The following is a 15,045-nucleotide window of genomic DNA, read 5'->3' as shown; positions in this document are numbered from 1 at the left end:
AATGGAGCAAGGGAAGGGAAGCTCAGTTTAGGACACAGGCCCAAAGCTCTGATGGCACCTCCGCTGCAGAGACAGGAGTCACCAGCATGTGGGCAATACCTGAAGGACCCAGGAGAGGAGCAAACCAGCGATCACAAAGGGTTTTAAGAAGGAAGCAAGACAGATTGGAGGAAAAGAGAGAGGGATGTTTCTTGGGAGATATGCTCAGAGATGTCAAACGAGGTGAGAATTACATTGGGCTCTCTGGTCAGGGCCCACATCCAGATGGAGGTGGAAACAGAAGAGAGCTTCTGAGGGCAGACAGGGTGGGAGGGCTGGTGGCTCCAGAGAGTAGACTTGGCACATGCCCCAGGGGGCAGGCAAGGGCTAAGGAGGGGATTGGTGGCTCCAGATAGCCTCTCCTAATCCGTACTACACATATATCCAGTCTCTAGAACATGAAAGGAAAGCCTAAGAAATGACTAACCCCACAACTACACTGAGAACAAGAGAACCACGAGGAATCCCAGAAAGAAAACAGTTGAGATTAGATTGAAGACAGAAGCTGCAGCCTAGAGTAAGACCAAGGTGGGCACACTACCCAGAACCATCCAGTGTCTGAGCCAAGGGAAGCACCAAAGTCAAATAACAGAGGCGTGAGTGGCTGCCGCAAAACTACAAGACTTTGGAATGAGTACATTTAATATTCTCAGAGAGATGCTTGTCGATACTCCATAGAAATCATGGAAATGAACATTTTGATCAATACATAAATTCAAAGCAGGGCTGAGTAGCAGAATATATACAATGCTGAATGAGCCTCTGAGCTAGAAGTTAGAGCCCTAGCAATTTCCCACTATGTAGCACCAAAATCACCAAGATAGAATGGGTGAAAATTAAGTCAGTCCTACATGGAGAATAGACTTAAAAGTCTTAATACCCAATACGATTTTCAGACTAATGATGAGAGGAGTAACAGGAAAACATTACAAAATTCACTTTAAAAGCTACTGAAGCTCTCCAAATGGTATAGGGGAGAGTACCCCAGAAAGCATCTCTAGACCTCACACTCTGCCTCCAGCCCCTGAGCAGAGTCCTCATTTGCATATACCCACCCTCCCAGCATCTAAGCACTGGGAGTCCCCAGTACTCCCTCAGGATCTGAGCACATCCCATGGGGACACACATCCGCCATCCAATGTTTCAAGGTTTGCACCCTCTCTTTTGAGGCAAAGGCAGAAGTTCAACAATTGCTACCTTTTCCCAATCTCAGTAATGAGACAGAAGCAGCAGCCTTTACAGAAAAAAAAAAAAAAAAAGACCCTTGTCTTAGGTGAGATTATTCTGGGTAATCATAATGAAATTCAAAAGGCAAATACCTGGGGTTGGTGGAGGTTTTTCACATAATGGTGGTTTTTCATCCTAGGGGGAAAAACCATGAGAGCAATGAATTAAGAGTCTTAGCATCTTCTGTGTGAATTTCCTTCCTGCCATTCTGCTTCACAGTGAGTTCAGTCACTGTGTCTTTACATGCATGTCCCACAAGTAACAGGCCATCAGTTCACATTCTAAAGCACGTGATATGGCTGCAAGAGCTAAGCAGAGATGCACAAAGCAAACTCCAACCAGGCCTTTTCTCCTTGGGATACGCAAAAGACTCCATCATTTGTAGAGAAGCATGTGTTCAAGGTGCTGAGAAAAGCATATAAGATCTTGCTTTTCAATACAAAACTTAAAGAAAAGGCTTTGAACTTTTGCTAATTTTTCCATTACACATCAGTCTGATATTAAGTTTCTAATTTCTGCTGAAAAAGTAGATAAGGTTATAAATTAACTCTACTAAGAAATGTTTAATTTTTAAATTCCTATGCCATCGCACAATTAAAAACAAGTTAGAACTATTTCCATGTTTGCAAATGAGTTATTGTCTATTAATTCCACAAATTATGTAAGTGATTTCTAATCTCTCATTATTTTCATTTTTAAACGATGGCGAATATGAGTTTCATGTTTTTAAAGTATTTAAAAAGAAACATTCAATAGGAAAGAACTCTTAAGGGAAGACTTTTTTCCCCCACAAATCACAAAAGTAGTTTGGAAATTCTGTCTATTGAGAAAATCAGTTTTTTTAAAAAAAATAAGCTTACCTTTAAATTCAGAACAGAATATTTACCATCTGATTAAAAAAAGAAGAGGGGAAAAAAAATGTAAAGCAGATTAAAGACATTTGACAACTCAGAAGAGTACAATCATAGGAACTCACTTTCTACACATGAGCTAAACGAGGCCTGGAACGGGGACAGGCTTTGCAAGGTCACATGGCAGGCTGGGTCCGGAACAAAACAGGGAGCACGAATGCTGAACTGCTCGTCTGTCTATTCTGCTCATTCCTAACCACCTTCAATGACTCACAGGATTGCAGAACCAAAGCCAAACTCCTCAGTGGGGCTCTGAGCCCTTCCCATGGGGGGGCGGGGGGAGTGGAATCCTCCCACCTTTCCAACAGACCCCACCCCTATGCTCTCTCTACAGTTCCACCCACCATTCCCTAAATGGGCTCAGCCTACCCTGCCTAGAAGTAGTTGGTCATAAAAGTAGTTATTCCTTGAACCAACTGCTTCACTGACACAGACGAAAACAAATTTTGCCCAGTAACTCATTTTCAATGGACAAATACACATTTGTGATCAAGATACTCTACGAAGCAGGTGACCTTATGTTCCAATTTTCCTGTACCCTTGGCTGTAGTGAAAAGCTGGACTTTCAACTTTTGAAAAGTTGGTTGCTTTTAACTTTCCACAACTAATTTGCAGAGCAGAAATTAAACTGGCTGAAAATAAATTAGAAACAAATATGCAAAAAGATGTGAAAAACCTACAGAATTCAGAAAAACAGATAAAAATGCTTACAGATGCATACAAGATTATATATCTACTTCCTGGTTCATTACAATTACTGACACTTGAACAACAAATCAATGAAGAGCTTATTTTTGACCAAAAAAGTCATTTTGACCCACTATTTTGAACCAAACTGCTTTTGATCAAGTATTATGGGGCAGCCTGGATGGAAGCATTGGGTGAAACCCTACCCAGCCCTCCCGCGCCCAGCGGTGTGGCCTCCTCTCCTGCTGCCTTCTACAATCAGCAAACAATGTTCATTGCTCTCTAGTCTTTGTGCCTCTACCACCTGCCTTAGCACCCAGGCAGTTGGCCATCTGCTCATCACCACCCTCCCACCCACCCCACCCCCACACCGACTGTGAGGGGAAGGGCCCACGGTGCCACCAGTTCTGGCACACAGTGAGTGCTGAATCAATTTCTGATGAGCAACTGTTTCAACTGATACAAAAAAAGAAAGTTTTAATAACTCTTTTACAATAGTTTTGATTTGGTGTCTTACAATACTGCATCAGATCTGCTGCCTTTGTATGTAATGGAATCTTCTATGTCCCCCTTAAATTCTTCACAAAATAAAGTTGGGGAGGGGCAGGGGACTCAATGAAGAAAAATGGCAAAATGCTGACAGCGGTAGAAGAAGGCGGGTAAGGGGTACATGGGAATTCATTTTGCTATTCTCTCCACTTTTGTACATGTTTGAAAATTATGATCATAAAAAGGTTTTAAAGGGCAATTCACCTATTTCCCCGATAAAATAAACAATGATCTCCCATTTTGCCTTAGTCATCAACTTTTCAGAAAAAGAATCTGATGAAGATTAAACTCAGAATTTGTCACCCCAAGTTTACTTTGGTACTTAATGTAAATGCAGTTCACTTGGCTCTGTGCATATATTTTATTTCCTATTTTCTCATTTATAATTTCTCAAAAAGATTTCCAGAGTCTTCACCCTTCTCATTTCTACAGTCTGTACACGCAAGTGGTATAAACTATTAAAATCACAACAAAGGTCCCCGATATCGGACATCCCACTGCATACACGATGCCATGCCAGGTGCTACCCCACTCTTTACAGAAAGTTCACAGTATACACCATCAAAAATTCTAACCATACAGATAAATCAAAACTCCCATAATCTTCTGAACCCTTCCCCTCCCAAGAGGTTCTCAATTGGGTATGTTTCCTTTCAGATATATCTGAACATATAAAAAGTCAAACATACATAAACCACATGTCCCACCTCCTTTGACAGGTCTACATACAACAGACATTAGAAGATGGGGAGGAGAAAAGCATGTGCAAAGGCCCAGTGGCAGGGCAGACATCATGCAGTTGAGGAAATAAAAGAACACCAGAGTGGCTGGAGAATGGTCAGCAGGGAGAGGCCTGGTAGTTCTTGTAGGCTGTGGGAACCACTGAAGAGATCCAAGTAAAAAGTGTGGTGCGGGGTTAGGCGGGGACACTACTAGATTCATGTTTTGAAAAGACTGCTCTGGCTGCTACCATGGTGCCAAAACATAGCAGGCACTCCGTATGTGCACATGTATTTGCTGGCTGAGTGAAGGCACGAATGGAATCAAACAGCAGGCAGCTGGTTACATGGAGTCGCGAACTGGAAGAGGAAACGTGGGCGTAACACACAATAAATAGTATTGGAAGCAGAGGGGCAGAGAGTGCTAACTTCTAAGAGTAGAGAAAAGGACCTAGACTGGGCCTTGGAGAACCCCAACATTTAATGGGCAGGTAGAGAAAGACGAGCCCGATAAGGAGATGAAGAAGGGGCCCCCAAAGAGGTGGGAGGAAACAAGAGGGTGATCTCATGAAACCAGGGGAGAGATTACTTTAAAACAGCAGGAGCAATCCCGTGTGGAATGTTCCTGACAAGTTCAATAAGGTGAAGCCAGAACACCATCCCCTGTATTTAGCAGGACGAAAACCACGGGTTGGGGGGACTAACGGAGGCGGAGCCTAACTGGAGTGGGTGGAGGACACACTATCAGATCAGAGAAGGGAGGATGGGTGGAGATGTGTCTTTTAACAAATCTGGTTGTGGAGGAGAAAGAGAAAGCACTAGTGGGGGGCACTATTGGGATCAAAGAAGGGACGAGGGACGACATCCATGAGCAAGAACTGGCAGCTCTGACCTAGGCACTGGTACCTGGACCAACAGACTTCAGGGTCTGGTCTTCCTGGCTGGGCGCTGCCAGAGAACAGAGAGAGGCATCAGGCTGGCAGAGCTTGACGGCTTTAGCCTTTAGGTGATAATTATCAGCCAGCATTTACGGAAGGTGTTGCGTTTCACATGTGACTGAATTTAATCCTCGGAATAACCTGATGAGAGGCACTTTCAGATTGAGTAGAAGTGGGGTTAAGGAACTTAGCCAAGCCTCTTGTCACCTGGAAATGACAGAGTCAAGGACCAAACCACTACAAACCAGGGTTTTAAAAGTGTTGTCCAAAGATCACCCCCATCAGACTCTCCAAAATGCCATGTTTCCCTGAAAATAAGACCAAGCCAGACAATCAGCTCTAATGCATCTTTTGGAGCAAAAATTAATAAGACCATATTATATTATTTTATATATTATATATGATCATATCATATTATTTTACTCTAAGACCGGGTCTAATATGATATATGATATGATGATATAATATAATTTAATGCCGGGTCTTATATTAATTTTTGCTCCAAAAGACACATTAGAGCTGATTGTCCAGCTAGGTCTTATTTTTGGGGAAACATGGTGCTTGTTAAAAATACAGACCTCTGGGCCCCAGCCTAGAGCCACTGAATTAGAAGTTGGGGTGGATATGGGGCCTTTTTCATAAACCAAAAACCACTGCAGGAGCTGCACTCATCCCGACCACCACCTGAGCTCCAAGTTCATGCCACCAAGTGTGCCAGTTATCACTGCCTCTCTGGTCCAAGTCCACCTGGTGTCGCCCGCCTGTGTTGCTGCGTTATTTCTACCAGCAATGTGGCACAATGATAAGCTTCATCAGTAGAGGGCGCTGGAGACACTGGAGGAGGAAGGGGCTTGGGTTCCTCATTCCAGTGTGCTGTGTCCATTCCTCCCTCTCTCTTCCAGCTCACCTTCCTTCTCCTAGGCGGCCATCAGCACTTCCTCATGGGCGGCTTCTCCTGGCACTCCCCTGGAGAGGACAGCTTCCCAGCGAGTTCTGTTAGCACACCACCTCTGCTGACTTCCTGGTCAGCCAGTGGACCACAGCTGCACCCGCTTCACTGCCTGCATCTTGGCCTTGGGTGATTCTCTAAATGTGTTTCTTCCCTTGGGTGCATTATGTTCACTGTAGAGGAAGTGGCTGTTCTCTCTATCTGCTCTTCCTGTATTCTTTAGACTTCTCTCTACCCCTTAGTAGGCAATCCTGTTATCGTAAATAATTCTTTATATTAAACTTTCCCTGTTCAAAGCACCGTGTGCTGTGTCCTGGTTGGATTCTGACTGATATGTGACACATCAGGCCACAGGTAACACAGACATCAGAAAGTGGATGGATGTGTATGAACATAGGGAGATATTCGGGATGTGTCAGAAGATTTAAAAAGGCAGGTAACAAAATAACACATATTTCCTATACGTACACAATTGTATGTTAAAATTAATTATCTATGGGGGTACAATTATGATTCTTTAACTTGATATATGTCTGTGTTTCAGGTTTTGTTTTTTTTACAGTATTATTTCTATAATTAAAGAAGAAATATACTTTTTACATGACTTTAATATTCACATAGATTTTTCCCATAGGAATAAAATATGCCACCTAACCAACTGGCATTTCTGGCCCAGGTACTACTAGGCTGGCATTCTGTTTTTCAGTCAGTCACCTTGCAAACTGATTTATGTGAGCGTCTCCCTGAGCATAAGAAAACTCTGAGGGTCCTGAGAAAGCAGTTATTGGTGCTCACTGGAGCCATGCCTCTTCCTCACTTCTCAATCCTAAGCCACCTCTTAGGAAACTGAAAACTCTTCCCTACATTTATTAGAATGTGCTGAATTCTCTCACTGAGCCAAAAAAATATATACAGACAATTGCTAACGCACAGGTAGAGTTGTATTATAAACACGTGCATGGACTCATCCATCCCACAAACCTTTAGTGACAGCCTACTGTGGGCCAGGCCCTGCTCTGGGCACTGGACACAGCATGGTGAATAAGACAGATCCCTCACTCGCTCACTCCATGAAGACTGCCGTGCGCTGGCCCCTTGCTACACCAGGCACCAGGGAGCAGGGGGAAAGAGTGCGTAGAGCCTCAGAGCCTGAGCCATAACCCTCTTCTCCATGTGTCCCCTCAGGGCTGACAGAACTGACAAAATGGACAACAACGTGAGCACAACCCAACATCCAGGCAATTGACTGTGAAGTAACTTATCTTCAGTGAAAATAAAATTCAAGACTAGTCCTACTTGTAATCACGGAATCACAGTATGGAGGTGCAATGGCTGTACATCCCCCAAATTAACCAATATTTATTGTCACAAAACATTTTTGTATTTATTTTTAAATTGGGTTTGGTGTTTTTTCTTTTACCTTCTTCTTGTATACGCTGTGGCATAAGAGGTGAGTCTGGATCTTGCTCAGAAATAGTTTCTTCATCTTCACTGTCCACCCCATGTGACAATGGAACCTTTTGCAACAAAAGACAAAGGAGCAAACATGTGATCAAATTTCCTCCTAGCACACTCAAATGGCGTATTCTATACCTTCTTCCGTGCCCCCTCTCTCTCTGAGACACAAAAAGGACTACACCTGGAAGGGCTGGATGAAACTTCGGGGCCATCAGGAAAAGCCCAGTGGCAAAGTCAATGCCATTCAAATTATGCTTAGGCCATCAAGAACTTCCTGTCCCACTAAGCTGCCTGGGCAGCCTCTCTTCCTTGTTCCTGCCAGCGACCAACCCAGAAAAAGGGGCTGCCTCTGGCCTGCTGTGCAGAGCACCCCATCCCACCCGACCCTGGTACTGATACTGTGTGTTCATCTCTACACGGGACAAGAGCTACCGACTCACCCCGTGAGAGCCCTCACTCAGGCAGCTGTTTGGGATCGAGGTCCATTATGTTTGCTGGCTATGTAGTCCTCTGCAAACGTTGTTTCCTGATTAAATGGAACCCTCCCCTCCGCTGTCTGTGAGCATCTCCTATGTAGGTATCAGGAAAGGTGGCAGGGCTTCAGAGCTGTGGGCCAGGAATGGGATCTTATGCGGAGACAGGCTGTCCCCTGATAAGGAGACAGTCTCATTGGCAGGGCTCTGGGAGGTGGGGACAGAGGCAGCCCAAGGGAAAGGGCAGTGAACCATGCCTCATACAAAAAGTTAAGGAGCCTAGTGTTCTCTGGGTTGGCGTCCCTTCTGTTATCCTGATGCTTCACTAAAATCTTACTTATGTGATCAGCTTGGCTTAGCTGTGCTGAGCTGCAAGCAATAGAAGGGCCATCCCCAAGACTGGCAGGGAGGGGGCGGCACTGACCAGCAAGATGCACTGGAGCATTTCAGAGCCAAGAACTAAGGCCGTTGGGCCCACCAGGCTCTGTGGACAGGGCCCCAAGGTGACCCAGCTCAGGAGTGGCAGACAGGTCTCCCAGTCTACTCATCATTTGAAGGAAGAAAAAAGAAATGACCTTAGTTTTTATCTCAAAGCAACTGCTTTGCTTGCCCTGTCAAAGATATATTAAACTGCTCACTATTATCAAGGAAATGTGAAAATGCTAAGGGGACTCAAATATCATCAAAAAGATACCCTACTACGGAAACCATTGGGCAGTATCTTCTAGGACTAAGGCTGCCGATACATACACCACTCCTTAGTATATATCCACTGGAAACACAAACATATATCCACGAATGTTCATAGCAGCACTATTCCTAAAGGCCCAGACTGGAAACAAGCAAATGTCTAACATCAGTAAAATGTATAAGTAATTGGACGATATAGTTGTACAACGGGACATTATGTAGCAATAGGAATGAACAAACTACTGCTATGCACAGTAACTGAAGACTCTCAAAAACCTCAAAGAACACATACTGTATGATTAAATTCATAGGATTTTCAGAACAGGCAAAACTAATCTAATGTTCCTATACATTATGTAATGAAGTAAGTGCAAATAATATTATGTCACATATATATGACCCCAGAAATATTAATGATCAAATTATAATTGTATATTGTCTGCTTCCATTCCAAATATTTACTCAGTTTTATTAAAAGTACTTTCTGCATTTTTTATTGATTAAAAAACCAAAAACTAATCTAATGCTATTTTCTAATATTTAATCTGCTCTTGGAGTCAGGACAACTGTTAACTTTTCTCGGTCACCAAGAGGGACTTCGGGGGTACTAGTAATGTTCTTTTTTTTCATTTGGGTAGTGGCTACTTTGTGAAAATTCACTGAGCTGTACACTTATGGTTTACGCACCTTTTGTGTATATTTAATACATCGATAAATAAGCCAAAGAATTGTGACAATATTCAAAAAACGTTAATTTTTAGTTTTAATAAAAAACATTTTTTAAACTACCAAATACTTCTGATTGTGAAAATTACCTTGCTAACTAAAACAAAACATATTTGGGCACTGAAGGAAAAGAAGCAGCGGCCAGCCCAGCCGTAGCACGGCCACCAGTGGTGCTAGGAATGGCCTTTTCCTTGTTCTAGCTCCTTCATCCTCTTGCTGGGTAGTATACTAATTCAGATTTTAAAAAGTAAAATGTACATGCTATAATTTCTAGGGTAATTATTAGGGAAAAAAATGTGTAACTTGCAAGCTATTAGAGAGAAATAGAACTGAAAAAACCATCAATCAAAAAGAAGACGAGAAAAAAAGATATAGAATAACAGGACAAATAGGAAAAATAAAGTAAAATGGCAAAATTAAACTCAAATATATCCTTATATACATTCATATAAAAGGCCTAAATGGTCCAGCAAAGGACAAAGGAAAAGTTTATCAAACTCAGTTAACAAAAACTATATGCTACACTGAATTGTATACTTTAAATGGATGAATAGTATAGTATGTGAATTATATCTCAGTAAACTTGTTTTAAAAAACTACATCCTGTTTATAAGACACAGCTGAACATAAGGATATAGAAAGGTTGAAATTAAAGGATAATAGAAACGGACCATGAAAATATCAAACAAAAGAAAGATGGGGAATGTCAGATGAAACAGACTTAAGGCAAAACAAATTTTTAAAAACAAAGAGGTTTACTTTAGTGACAAAATGTTCAATTCACCAGGATGGTATCATTTTAAATTTGTACATGCCTAATAATGTAGTCAGACAGATGCAAAAGAGTACGTGTTCTATGATTTCATGCATATCAAGTTCAAAACATGCAAAACTAATCTGAGACATCAGAAGTATTCTAATACTTGAAGATGAAAGCAAGATACTGGGAAACCTGACAACACAGCAAGGAAGTGGCAGTGTCCAGATTCTTGTGACTGTAAGAGTGAGATGACTCTAAGATCCAGGGGCGATTAACCCTAATGATGCACAGGGTCCAGCCCAGAATGGGCCAGTCACCTTCCCAGATGCCTCTCCTCCTATTAATAATGCTAATTCCACCTAAAATGCATTATTTAGTCATTAGAGGTGGAGTAACAAAGGGTGCCAGCTAGCTCTACCTCGGGGTAAAGTCCGGGCAAGAGTGTGGTAAAAATGTGCAGTGAACCAAGGAATAACCCTGGAAAGGAGCAGTGCTGATGTGTAAGGTAGAGGGACCGCTCGGGCCTGCACTGGGACCTTTGTGGGTCCAACGATGTGCTGGACCTCCCCTGACCGGGTACATTAGGGTAAATAAACTAAGGGTTTGGGAATCCACGCTTCCTCCCCTGTCGCAGGGAGGAGACCCCAACACTAGAAGAGCGCAGAGCCCACTCCCTTTTGGTGGCCTCAAAGGGGAGACGAAAGGAGGCTGTGACTCCTTCTTAGGCGTCTGCAGTCACTCTCAGTAGTCCTCTCAGAAAAGGCGGAGTCTCATGCCACCTGTATACCCTTCTTTTGTAATATTTATCATACTTGTAATTGATTACTATTAATTGTGTGACCATGGACTCTGTCTTACACTGCTTTTCAGCACCTGGCACAATTCCTGGTACTCACTGGATGCTCAAGAAATATTTGTTGAATTATTTACTTGCCCAAAGACAGTCTCCTCCCTCGCACAGTCCTTTAGAGGATGAAGAAACTGAGGCACAAAGAGGTTGTCTGACTTACCCAAGTTATACAACTGGGAAGTAGAGAAGCTGGGATTTGAACTCGGGTCTCTGAATGCCCATGGCATTGCTCTGTCCACTGGGCTAACTTGGCATGAACTGATCACAAATTCATATCCCCAGTTCCCCTCCAGCCTTACTTTTCAGTGGACCAACAAGAAAATTGCTGAACACAAGGCTTTCTTTCCATTAGTTAGGCCATTTCTGAGCAGGTGCACACTTCACATGAAGATGCTTGCCCAAACTACCCTGACACACAGAGAGAGGCGTGTGGTATAGACTTACATCTAAATCGTCTGCTGGGGTTGGTCTGTTTTCTTACCTTACTAGTTCTGACAACTGTTTACTTTAAAGGAAGTATGAATGATTCATAAAAAAGGATAAATTATAAATTTTTTACCTTAAATTACAGAATGTCTATAGTAAATACAGGGAAGTCAATTTTACTTTGTTTTTGAAATTAAAATGTACCCATAGGCAGTATTTCCTTCAGAGCTGGTGCCATCTAGTGATTAAACAGCAGTCTTACATGTGACACATACCCGTTTTTCCAAAGATAATATATTTTTTTAATCACATAATAAATTTAAGAATAGTTGGCCTGTTTCAAAAAAACGAACTTTATGTCTAAGAAATATTCTTGATATGCACAAGGGCTGTAAACACGAATTTTAATTCTAAATAGGGAAAATTGGTTGCCCTGGTCTGAATCCTGCCTCTGCCACTGGGTGGTTGGTTGGTTGACCTTGGGCAAGTCATTTATCCTGTTTCTTCACAAACTTACCCCCAAGGATGTGAAGTAAATCAATTGGTACATATAAGCTGCCTAGCATATATTAGTGCTCAGAAAAGGTCAATGTGTCTTCCTCTCCCTATTGTCTACTAGCCTACCTGAAAAAAAAAACACAAAAAAAACAAAAAACGAATCATAAGGCTGTGGGAAATTGAAATCCCTTTCCAGCTTAAGGGCCCTTTCATCCATGGCATCTGCAACTGGCCAGGACAATGTAACGGTTATGATGAAACCTTTCAATTGCAATCAGTTACTAATAGAACTCTACCTCCGGTTCCTGGGCTATCCAGGAAAGGGCTTTCCTACTGGCTGTGACGTACAGACATGCGGAGACTGGCATGCACACACTGCTGCTGGGAAGGCAAACGTGGACAACTGCTCTGGAGAACAATTTCGCAATATCCAATGGTGTGATCCAGCACACATAGGCACATGTACCAAATGTGCAAGGAAATAACCCAAAAGTTTATCAGTAGGTAAGGAGATAAACTAACATGGATCCATCTCAAAACTGCAATGCCAAGGGAAAAAGCCAAGAGGTGAAATGACTGGTTCAGTATGGTGACCTTTGTACAATTTAAAAAATATATATTTGTTTACTGACACTTACTTATAGTAAAAAAAATAAATTAAAAACAAAGACTTCTAGAATGCATTCCAAATCCAAGAGAAGATGGTCTTCTAGAAATGGAGTGGGAAGGGGAGACAAAGAATTCAACCCTAACTGTAATTTTACTTATTTTATAAAAAAAAAAAATCTGGAGCAAAAAGAGGTAAGATGTCAATATTTGTTCATTCTGGAGAATGAGAACACTAATGTGTTATATTATTTTCTACTTTCCAATTTTCTTTTTTTTTGTTGGGTTATAGAAAATACATATACACGTCCAGCTTTAATAGATAGTGCCAAACAGTTTTCCAAAGTGGTGGCACCAACTGACACTCCCATCGGCATTACAGAATTCCTCCACAGCCTCACCCATCTCTGATATTTCAGTTGTCTTGCTCTACTTTTCAAATTTTAACATATTTTCCCTACTCCACATGGGTCTTAGACATACCATGACATACTTGCCTAAAGAATATTTGTCCTGATAATGACAAAGGAGTATAGGTCACTATAGTCTCTTTCTTCTAAGGGAAATACGGTAGCAAGCTTCACTTCCAAAATAGTTGGGTGTTACAACTCTATCGGTAACCTGGGTCCGAAATACTAGCCAGAAAGTGTGCAGGGGCAGTAGGACTTCATCTTGGCCTTTTAGAACACCACAGAAGACCTTCCTCTGGGCTCTTGGCAGCTGTCTGCTTATTTCAGTGCTCCCTGCTGTAGAGAAAACTAACTCTGTATGTTCAAGTCTGTATATGTTAGAAAGCGATGGTTAGTTAACGAAATACTCACATTTGGATTCCTCAAAATAAGCTCCCTAAGACAAGACCATTTAAAATGGGATTCAATACAGTGGAGGGTGATCAATATAATATAATCAATATGAATATACTTTGATGTTACCAGTCTGTATGTGTAGTCACTGTGCTTAACATGTTATAGTGATGGTGAAAAAAGAAAAAAGAAAAAGAAATTATGGTGCTGTCTTTTGCCACTGAAGAAACGGCACTATCCAGTTTTCAAAAACCTGGAAGCACAGAGTTTAAAGCAGAGCTGCTAGGCAGTGGTGAAGAAATGGGCTCCTTCAACTGTCTGCGCCTTGGTTTCCCACGTGCAATATAGGATCGTAAATGGATCCTACCTCACCGAGAGTAGGAGATAAATACATGCAAGAGCCTGAAATAGATACTCACATACAAACATGGTAGCCTCTCAAAGACTATCAGCTACTACGGAGATAAATGATCACACCCATCGAGTCAGGCATGAACTTGAAGAAAGGCTGCAACACGCATACCGATATTAGAAAAGTGACAGGAAAATCACTTTTGGGGTCAAAGAGAAGAGCGAGATTACTTAGTATTGGATGGAAATCTACGCTGAGAACATAGAGATGATTATCTTGATCTCTGAAGGACTTTTGTCTTGAAAAGATAAGGGAAAAGTTTTAAATTTTAGCCTAACCAGATAGAAAATGAGCCTGGACACGTTAAAAATATAAGCGCCCAAACAAAAGCCATCCAAGGCAGAAGAGAGAAAAGAAAGCCCTTCCTAATACCCTCTCTGTAATTTGCTGTAAGTTAGTGTCAAGGTGCAGAAGGAATTCTGGAATGGGACAAGAACCTGGTTTCTGTGTGTCACGGCATACACAGCGTCACCAAGACCTCCGTCTTCTTTGTAGGCACTGCCATCGCCTGACCCCTTGTAGCTGGATGACAGGTTCGAGTAGGTGTCGTCTTCCTCTCTGTAGCCCCGCATTTCAAAGGATGGCAAAGAAGTTCTTCTTTCCATCTCATTCTGCCGGTTTGGTCTATAACAGAACATTAAAGAGAAAAATAAATCAATAAACCAGCCACTTCACACTTCACACTGGTGTGTGTGTGTGTGTGTGTGTGTGTGTGTGTGTGTGTATATATATATATATGTATGTATATATATATGTATGTATATGTATGTATCAAAGGCATAGCTACTGAGCCCTCACCTATAAAATACATAGAAACGAAAGGAGTAAGACATCCACTATTGCATCTCTTTGCATACTCTTGAAATTTCTTTCGAGGTTTTTTACCTAGGTCCTTATAGTTATTATCGCTGCATACAGATACAATGTGCCTCATTGTTAATAAGTTTTTAAAGTCAGAATGCTATAAGGTAAGACTCAAGTAGTTATACCAGTTTAGTCCGCCATTCCCCTTACTATGGTTTTCCCCTCCCAGTGTTCACTGTTATAAATAACCCTGTAATGGACATCTACGTGCAGATAATCTCTTCTGTATTTAGAATTAGTCATATCAAACAACTATATGGTACACTGCTGAGTCAAACGGTATGAACATTTTGTGGCCCTCCATGCACACCTCACAAAATCATTTCACAGAATGTTTCCCTAATCTGTACCCACGTTGGTAATAATTTTCTAAAACTTGCCAAAATAATTTAAATCTCACTGCATAAATTTGCATGTCATACCAAGACTGAATATTTTTCTATATGTTTGTATGCAAGCC

The 15,045-nt window shown here is 41.8% G+C and overlaps 1 protein-coding gene across 3 annotated transcripts in view; it reads right to left on the bottom strand.

The window, feature by feature from the left end:
• CEP89 (centrosomal protein 89) overlaps positions 1-15,045 on the bottom strand; it is a 57,764-nt gene that overhangs the window by 33,401 nt on the left and 9,318 nt on the right. For 2 of the 3 annotated variants that reach the window (XM_074314430.1, XM_074314431.1), the window contains exons 4-7: positions 14,159-14,345; positions 7,440-7,536; positions 2,127-2,155; positions 1,359-1,401 (exon numbers count right to left, since the gene is read on the bottom strand). In XM_074314430.1, the coding sequence (XP_074170531.1) occupies positions 1,359-1,401; positions 2,127-2,155; positions 7,440-7,536; positions 14,159-14,345 (356 nt within the window). The remainder of the gene's footprint in view (positions 1-1,358; positions 1,402-2,126; positions 2,156-7,439; positions 7,537-14,158; positions 14,346-15,045) is intronic. The other variant, XM_074314432.1, reaches the window with a different exon arrangement.

Source organism: Rhinolophus sinicus, linkage group LG11 (assembly GCF_036562045.2).
Source record: "Rhinolophus sinicus isolate RSC01 linkage group LG11, ASM3656204v1, whole genome shotgun sequence".
NCBI lineage: Eukaryota > Metazoa > Chordata > Mammalia > Chiroptera > Rhinolophidae > Rhinolophus > Rhinolophus sinicus.
The sequence above is the reverse complement of the archived record's forward strand: the minus strand, read 5'-3'. Positions and strand labels throughout refer to the sequence as shown.